At 30.6% G+C, this 9,252-nt stretch overlaps 1 protein-coding gene across 2 annotated transcripts; it reads right to left on the bottom strand.

Annotated features, from left to right (window-relative positions):
- Positions 1-1,272: 1,272 nt before the first annotated feature.
- Positions 1,273-7,730, bottom strand: LOC105132372 (deoxynucleoside triphosphate triphosphohydrolase SAMHD1 homolog). Of its 2 annotated transcripts, XM_011035834.1 has the most exons (19): positions 7,341-7,728; positions 7,064-7,101; positions 6,924-6,946; positions 5,770-5,876; positions 5,635-5,686; positions 5,466-5,550; positions 4,395-4,485; positions 4,107-4,145; positions 3,937-4,004; positions 3,769-3,831; positions 3,516-3,571; positions 3,362-3,435; positions 3,168-3,260; positions 2,976-3,077; positions 2,749-2,829; positions 2,550-2,641; positions 2,405-2,420; positions 1,767-1,877; positions 1,273-1,675 (listed from the first exon to the last, which is right to left on the bottom strand). In XM_011035834.1, the coding sequence occupies exons 1-19, from the start codon at positions 7,434-7,436 to the stop codon at positions 1,556-1,558; spliced, it is 1,407 nt and encodes a 468-aa protein (XP_011034136.1). In that variant the 5' UTR covers positions 7,437-7,728; the 3' UTR covers positions 1,273-1,555. The 2 variants fall into 2 exon arrangements, with proteins under 2 accessions (XP_011034136.1, XP_011034137.1); XM_011035835.1 differs by lacking the exon at positions 2,405-2,420 and having other exon boundaries at positions 1,584-1,675; positions 7,341-7,730.
- Between the last annotated feature and the right edge of the window lie 1,522 nt (positions 7,731-9,252).

Raw genomic sequence — 9,252 nt, 5'->3', positions numbered from 1 at the left:
TTGTTGGATTTTTCTCCGACTAATCGAAATATATGTGAACCAGGGTTTTTGAATATCTTATACTTAATCAATTCTCTCATAATTTCTTTTGAAACTTGACCTGATCTAAGTTATGGATCACCTGGGTCACGGGTAAAGTTGTTGAGTTGAGTCAACTTTTAAAATAATTATTTTTTAGATGTGGTGCTTCTAGTTTAGCTACTAGCTATGATCATAAATTTAAAAAGTTAGTATGGGTTGACATTATTTTTTTTATTTTCTTTTCAATCAATTTCTCGGGTTGACATTATTTTTTTTTATTTTCTTTTCAATCAATTTCTTTGTGTCTCATGATTTAGGTGGAAGGTTTGTCCGAATAGCTGATGTTTTTTTTTGTTGTTTTTTATCCTTTTTTTTTGTTCTTCAAAATTCAATTCCTTTTAAAATTAAACTTTTTTTTTGGTTTTGTCTTGTTTTCTATTAGATTATCATGACTGCATGGTCCTGCTCGTGGGTATTAACAATATTACTTAGTTTTGTTGGTGTTTTATTTTTTGTTATTATTTTTTAATTTTATCTTTCAATATTATAATTCTTGGGATTGATGATTATTATTTTTTCAGTTCTCTTTCTATAATGTAGTTTTCTTTCTATAATGTCGAGCCTATTTTTTTTATTGTTTCTTAAAATACAATGACAACTCTTAAATCTTTTTTTTACTCTGTAAAAAATTTAACACAACTCATGGTGAAACATATTTTATTTATCTAATTTATTATAATTACAATTAATGTTATATCACAATATTTTTGAATTACTTTTTTAAAGGAGTCTTATCATGATTATATTATCATTATAGCCTCTACAAATATTTTTATTTTAAAATTTTAGTTTTTTAATGCATGTAATACAAATATTAATAATATAGGCACAAATATACATAGGTAGTGTTCACAAAGCTAGCCGGACAGATGCATACGTGGTCATCTTTGATAATGTCTGCAAGGGCAGAGCAAACTGCAATCTATTAAATGAAACACAGATCTATTGCTTGGAAGGGGAGACCTGCATCAATCAGTGGGGACTTTTAGAACTTCCAAGCTACAAATTCAAATTAAAAAACTGAACCCAGAGTTTTCTCCCTGTTACCCACAAGCTAAAAGTTCTCAATTACCTTTGCAATGTCTTTGTTGCTTGTTTTCTGACTGCACTATCACCAGCTCAAAAAAATTACAAGAAAAAAAAAAAACTCCTAATAGAATAATGACAAAAAAATAAAACCCATTCCAAATGATTGAAATCTACGAACAAATTTCATTGGTAGAAATCATCATCACCCACCAACTAGTCAGAGTATGAGAAAGAATATTCACATATTGTGCTGGGTATCAAAGTAAATGGAGACATAGGGAGGCAGTGTGAATTTATATACTTGCTAATCAAATTCTTCTATTATGTGTGTGTATGCGAGCTAGTTTTCTTTCTCCATTTAGAAAGAAGTGTACGACTTCCAAAATAAAAGCGTTGTGGAACTGGATACAATAGTAGCAACCACAAGAACCTTCGGTGATTCTTCTCAGTACGAATGTTCTAACCTCCGACGATTCCTCTTCCTATCAGGAGTTGCATGTACCTGTGCTTTCATTCCATATGTCTTGAGCTGAAAATTCTCAAAAGCCTCAGAAACTGTTTTCACCTGTATAATGATGCCCATGCATTGATTTATCAAAACAAAGCAATTCAAAGTTAATTAATTGTTTGAAAACATTATTATGTTTGATACAAACCAGATCGGGGTTCTTAGAATACACCCTCACAATCCTATCTTCACAAAAAGCTGGCAGCAAATGACTGATGCGATAATCATGTATCGGGAATTTCTCATTGCTCTCAAAGTCCTGACAATAAGGAAAGCTGTTAAAAAGCCTTAAAACGGAAACGTTTTCTTTTAAGAAACTGTAACATTAAACAGTTAGAAACCCTAAGCTATAGCTTAAGAAGGAGACTCCAGCCTCAAGGTTGAATAGGTATTGGAACCTAATGATCCTCTACACAATAAATTTAGTCGAGGGAAAAAAACATAGCCAAATTCCATAGTTTTTACAGCAATTTTTTCATCAGCCCCCTGTGTGTCTGTTGTAACATGACATAAATTCAATAGTATAATTCAACAAGGATGTTCCAACAACCAACGTCAAAAGATTTTGAGATACGAATCCTTGATTAGATTCAAGCATGTAATTTATGAAAACAAAAGAAAGTAAACTACAGCATATATTCACTAGAGTTCTACTGTCCTCTGCTACATATTTGACAATGCAGACCATGGATAATATTGAGATTCACACTAATCTTTAGTCTTGTAAGAAAGAAAAATGCTAGGAAAAATACTTTAAATTAAGCACATTGGAAGTGAACTTTGTACCTGGAAAAAATTTATGCTGAATGTTGAAACACGTGCATAAAGAAAAGACCAGAGTCATTTAAAGTTGCAGAAGCCGACCCATTAAAGAACAACAAAACAAGGAATGATTCCAACAAAATCATAATTTGACTCTTTTCCTGCTTACTTTTCGAGAGGGTTACTTCTACCCCGTGTCAAATCGATCTTCACATTGCAGACAACAACATCTTCTTCTTTTAGTTTAATGTCACCATTTTCCTGAATGAAAAATCACTTTCAATTAAAATTTTCTAGTGTGCTGTAGAAAGAAAAGACTAACATAGAACATATGGTTTTTTTTTTTTTTGGTGTAATCTATTACAAACCTGGGAACAAACAATGTCCTGTGGAGTGATGTCTTTGAAGTGCTCTAACCTGTCCTTCGGAACAGAAAACTCATTGCAGAACTGAAAAATATAACAAATTGTAATAATGTGTTAACAAACAGGAACATAGGTTTCCTTTGACTCAAAATAACTCAAAAGAATAGATCATGCTCCTAGATCACAAAAAATTAGGCCATCAAACCAGTCCCGATAATAAATTTGGATACCTGGTATAGGTCTCTTCTCTTAATGCGCATGATTAATTCTCTAGCTTCCTTCAGCTCCTGATCATGAGAAATTTCAATGGTTTTCAATATTGAATCATCTATCTGCAAAATTTAGATGGATAGCATTAGTCCCATGAACATTAAAATCAAAGCATCAACAGCAAGTTCAATTAATGTTTTAAGCCCACAAACCTTCCAGAATTCAGCTGGGTCCTGAATTTTTGATGAAATTTGAAGGAAATCATCCGCTTTTATCAAGGAATCAACAAACATCATTTCTATAGCCTGAAAAAGAAAAGTCAAATACAATGCATTTCCCCATTTGGATGAAGATTCAACTAAACAAAGTATTTGTTTCCAGAAAATAATTCCAAATATATAGGCACCTTTACTTTTGCATGCGTATAGACCGTTCGATGCAGATCAGCTCGAGAGGAAAATAACTTAAAGATTGTAAGATCTGACAAAAACATCAAGAATTAATTAAAGAATACAATGATTACCAGCAAAACTGGAAACAGAATTACAACATATACTAACAATCCTTGTCACGATAACATATCTCATCACCCATAACTCGCATGCTATCCATTAACCTGTAGGTTAAAAAGAATGCTTATTGAGTAAGGAATAGCGCTAGCTTAGATGGTAAGAATATACAAGTATAATAAATAACTAACTAACTAACCAAGTAAAGGCTAAAGCATGGATGGAAATGTCATGTGAGTTGACTTGAAAAGAAGGCTACCTAAACAACTTTTTTGAACATGCCTAAAAATATAAGCATGCGTACCGTTCAATCTGAAAACTGCAGCCCAGTCCACAAGCCCGGGAGTCACGCACAATGTAATCAAACCTAATAGATAATTTTTGGTTGTCAAAACCATGTGCAGTGAAAGTAACCCCAAATAAGGAGATTGGAGACTTGTAAGGAGAAGTATATAGAGAGAGATCAACTAACTTGTCAACATCTATGCCATTCCGACCATTTGCAACAATATCATACAGGAAATGCTTTTCATTCACACTCTACATGTAAGAGAACGTAGAAAATTAGCCAATGATATAGGTAAGGAATTGAAATGAGGGTTGCTAACCACAGATAGAGTCTTGGACTGTCAAATGGCTTACTTTATGAGAAACATGTTCTGTGCTTGCAATGACCATATCCTGTAAAAGCGGACACAGATGCATAAGGGATCCATGTATTAGCAATTGTTTTTTTTATAAAAAAAATTCAGTTACATGTATCTGTTTTTCTTTAAGTAGATAAAAGAACCTCTGTGAAACAACAAACAAGAGATGTTGATAGTGAGATTAAAATTGACACAATCACGTGTTCAATGAAAAACTTGAACCAAGAAAGGAAAAAAGAAAATCCAGCAGAAAAAAGGAAAAGTAATTCTGTCAAGATATAACCTTTGCTTTCTTTAGGCATTCAGCATCAATATCAATATGGTGGAAATCGACAATGTGATCTATCATTCTCACAGACATGTCCTCATGACACCTGGAAAATATTTAAAACAATAACTCAAATATTGGATCAAATCCTCTCATTGGAAGCAATTACCAGTACTGACAATAGGAAAGGTATACCATTTTCCATAAGATTTTATCACAAACCAAAAAATACTGTTTTCATCAATGTAACTCATAATGTTCGGCAATAATCAAATGAAGGTATTGCAAATGCACCTAACTGGGAGAACAATGGCATATCATCCACCCATATTGTTAAATAACAATTAACTAGCATTCTAGTGCTTGGCTTTGCGGTGGAAGGGGCTTGTCTCCTTCCACTGCAATTGGGTTCGAGCCCTGGCGTGCACGCCTGTCACCCCCGCGGTGCCTTACATGCCTACTGGGTTTGCAAGGTATTCAGTGGGCCGTGGGGATTAGTCGTGGTGCGCGCAAGCTGGCCCGGACACACCACGTAAATAAATAAAAAAAATAACAATTAACTAGGTTGTGTTGTGTTATAGAAAGGAAGGAACAAAGGAAACATTTACATCATTTCTACAGGAAAAAACTGAATGGAATCTGCATAGCAATACTGAAATCAGCTACATTCTTAGCCTCTGGAATCACATGGTTAATTTTTTTCAGTCCATTATTCTCAGCATTCACAACCAGAATAGGTAACAAACAAAATTATTAGAATACAACACTTAAAACAGTTGGAAAAAAATTATGGTTTAACATCATGATATTGGTCAATGAATACATCAACCATCTACATCTATGATCAATGAATACAAATAAGTTGTGATATAGTATTAAGAAGATATCAATCTCCGTGAAAACAAGCAAATGTAAAGATTTAAGCACAAGAAATTCATGAGTATAATCAGCATATGGAAATTGTTATTCTAGCAACCTTCTAATCACATTTTAATGGAATGACTTTACCAATGAAAACTGAAAGGAAAAAGAAGTGAAGAATGGTCCTAATTTCTGAGGGAAATCCAAAAGGATTGTCAGAATTACCATTTAATGCCATGAGGAATCTGACGGAGAAACTCGCGCTCAAACATGTGGCTGAATGGCCCATGGCCAACATCATGCAGTAGTCCTATATAAATCAGGAAGAGATTAAATACACAAACACGAAAAGCAACCATAAGTAAAGCCATTTGAATGATGCACAATTCTTTACCAGCAAGTTTCACTGTTTGTATATCCAAGTTATCGATACCGAGCTCTGAACCCTACAAATATGGGATGAGTGTGAAGGACAAATGCCCATAATTGGAGATCTTGATGAGAATGATGTTCAGAGTGACATTCTTACCTGCTGAGCTTTGATTCTGTGAACTGTTTCACCAGCCAGTGAAAATACACCAAGTGAGTGCTCAAATCGAGAATGCACAGCCCCTGGGTAAACCATGTATGTTAGACCTGCATAAGAGTAAAACTTGTTTAGTAAAAAGAATGAAATCTCTCAGAAATGGAAGTTAGAGATGGTTGTTTCTATACAGAACACTGAAATGGCTTGTTGCAACACTCTTGCTGGTGAACAAGTTATAGCTTACTAGGTCCAGTTTATCGACTAATTCTTCCAATGATGTAATTGATCAGCCAATTTCTTTCAACTATGATTCTGACATCACATTTGACCGTTATGGAAATAAGAGTGCTAAAAACTGTTAGAGAATAATATAAATTATATTCTGAGATTTCATTTAACAGTTTAAATTATTGGGTTGATATAGTTTTTTAGCACAGTATCAATGCCTTGTTGACAAAGCTTTCTAACAATTTAAGTTATTGGGTTGATATAGTTTTTTGGCACAGTATCAATGCCTTGTTGACAAAGCAGTCATGAGTTCAAATCTCATCATCCCTATTTATTTGATAAAAATTAAACATAAAATAATGTAGACTTGTGCAAGTTTCAAGTCCAAAGGACTTTCACTTGAAGAGGTGTATTAGAAGATAATATAAATCATATTTTCAGACTTTACCTAACAGCTTAAACTATTAAGTTGGGATGATTCTTTAATAAAAACAACCAAGATTCCATTAAAAAGAAAAATAGTGACCAAAGCAAACAATCATGTTTTTTTCCTGATAAATTGAATTTAACATCGTTGAAGACTATATGTGATAGAAGAGTAGTCAAATAGATTTACTAGGAATGAGTATATAGATATAAGTTCAAAAAAAAAAAATCTCACTCAAACTAGTATTTCTAGATAAATAAAACATCTGATTCCAACAAAGATATTCAGCATGAAACTTAAAAGCTACTTTGCAGGCAGGCAGCTAGTTTTTTTTCCCCTTCAAAACTATTGAATTAATTAATCGCATGAGAAAATAAAAAATTTCATATATAGGCTTAAATTCTTAGCCGCGGTGTAAAAAGTAGAAACATCAGATTCACAGGAAAAGATATGCTAATAAAATCAGGTCAAACAGGCACAGAGGAATATAAATAACACTCACCGAGTTGCTTTAGATCTCGAAGTCTGCATGCACACATATAGTAAAACTTGTGAGCTCGGATGGTGAATAGTTTTGATTCGATTCAATTTAATTATATTTTGACATGAATAAATAAATAAATAAATCAGACTTGCGCTTGCCTCTGGAACTGCTCTGTATCGACAAACTTCAAAGAGAGCTGAAATAAAATTAAATTCAGAGAAACATGCAAGTAAACAAATATCAATAATTCAAATTGTAATTATAATTCATCACTAAAAGGAACAAAACGAACGAAACGCCGTTTCCAAAAGAAAAAAAAAGTAGCGCCATTCGGTGACGAAAAGAAATCAAAATTGAATTGAACAATCAATCAATCTAGGAAAGTCGAATCAAAGAAATTCGGAGAAGAGAAGGAAAGATGTTTAATGATAATACCGGATCCAGATAAATGTTGCCATGGACATTATCGCGAACCTTCTTTGAGAATCGGCGATCCAGGTAATTAACATAATCTTTGCTACAACCTCCCATTCTATTTCTATGCAATGCAGAGAAAGTTACTGCTACAGTATATCAGTGTCAGTATCAGGATATCTTCTCTTCCCTAGCTAGCTGGCTATGGCTTTGGTTTTTTCCTTTTCTTTTTCTTTCAAAACAAAGAGAGCACAGAGAGCAGTTGCCAAGTGTTTGAGAGCTGAGAAAGTGATTAAGGAGTAGAGTCGAGAGAATGTGGGAAAGAAGTGGTGGACATGAAGTGATGCCGCCAAAAAACTGAATATATTCGTTGTGCGGGCGCGTGGTTCCACGATCCACTTACGAATATCCATTTTCAGAAGAAAAAAACAATTAACTGAATATAGTGCCTCTTTCGAAGTGCTTTTTAAAAGCACTTCTAAAAAAAATTTGATTTTTTATTTTGTATTAATATATTTTTGATATTTTAAAATTTGATTTTTTTTATTTTATATTAATATATTTTTGATATTTTAAAATTATTTTGGTATATTAATTTTAAAAAAATAAAAAATATTATTAATATATTTTTTTAAATAAAAAATATTTTAAAAAACAATCACTGTAAACACAACATAATCTTTCTTTAGTGCACAGTAAACACTGAATACATTCTTTCTTTAGTGAACACTAGACTTCAAAGTTGGAAACAAAAAAACAGTGAACATGCTATTATGCGCAGTGCATATTATTTTTTTGGTAAAATATTTAGGTGTTATAAATATATTTTTTTATTAAAAAAATTTAATAGTTTGTGTTATAAACTAAATAAGTAGGTTTTATATGAATTATATTAAAAAAAACACTTATATTAAATAAGAAAACATATATATAAAAAAGGGTCACATTAACATAAAAAAACTTTTATTCAAAAGTAAAAAAATAAAATATTTACTGGTTGTATTTAATAAATTTATTTATTAAAATTATTTTATAATAGAAATTGATACATATAGAATTTATTAAAAAAAATAAAAAAATATAATGCAAGACTATAAATATTAATTAGAAGTATAATAAAAAATAAATATTTAATTTATATAAAATATAAAAAGATACAAATAAATCATACTAACCACTTAAAAAACTAAACAACCCATTATAATTAAAAGAATAATTGATATTTAAAAAAGGTTTAAAAAACAAAAAAAACATTAATTAAAGCATAAATATAAAATTATTTTAAAAATACATACAAAAAAAGCATTAATGAAAAAAATAAATATGGAAAATAATAGAGAAAAAAAATTCTATCAGAAAGATAAAATTGAAAATAAAAAATAATAAAAATAAAGATCAAATTAAAAACAACAATACATAATAAAAAAAATTGAACATGTAGAATCTTTTAACATTATTTTTTACATAAGAATCATAAATGTAAATAAAAAAACTCACGCATCCATCTAATTAAATAAATTACAAACTACTGTGTAGATAAATAAAAAAATTATTAATGAAAAATACAAATATAATTGGAAAAATTAATAAATTATTAATGAAAAATACAAATACAATTGGAAAACTTACGAAACAAATATAGATTAAGATATTTAATATCATAACACGGGTCAATTACTTGATTGTGTTCAATGAATTTATTTATTTAAATCAATTTATAATAGAAATCGACACATACATAAAACTTATTAAATAAAAAAATATTATGCAAGGTTGTATATATTATAAACAAATAAATATTTAATCTATATAAAATATATATATATATATATATAAGAATTATAAATAAATCATACTAACTTCATAAAAAATTAAACATATTATAATTAAAAAAATATCACTATATAAAAAAGATTAAAAAAGAAAAAACAAT

This window comes from Populus euphratica, unplaced genomic scaffold (genome assembly GCF_000495115.2).
Source record: "Populus euphratica unplaced genomic scaffold, PopEup_1.0 scaffold85.1, whole genome shotgun sequence".
In the NCBI taxonomy this organism is placed as follows: Eukaryota; Viridiplantae; Streptophyta; class Magnoliopsida; order Malpighiales; family Salicaceae; genus Populus; species Populus euphratica.
This window is presented reverse-complemented; position numbering and strand designations above follow the sequence as displayed.

Excerpts from the sequence above, each read along its gene's own strand:
- LOC105132372 (XM_011035834.1), bottom strand. The coding sequence starts at position 7,436 with ATGGGAGGTTGTAGCAAAGATTATGTTAATTACCTGGATCGCCGATTC. Across the intron at positions 4,486-5,465 it reads ATTCCTCATGGCATTAAATG|GTGTCATGAGGACATGTCTG; the intron begins GTAATTCTGACA and ends AATATTTTCCAG. Across the intron at positions 3,832-3,936 it reads AATGGCATAGATGTTGACAA|GTTTGATTACATTGTGCGTG; the intron begins GTTAGTTGATCT and ends ATTATCTATTAG.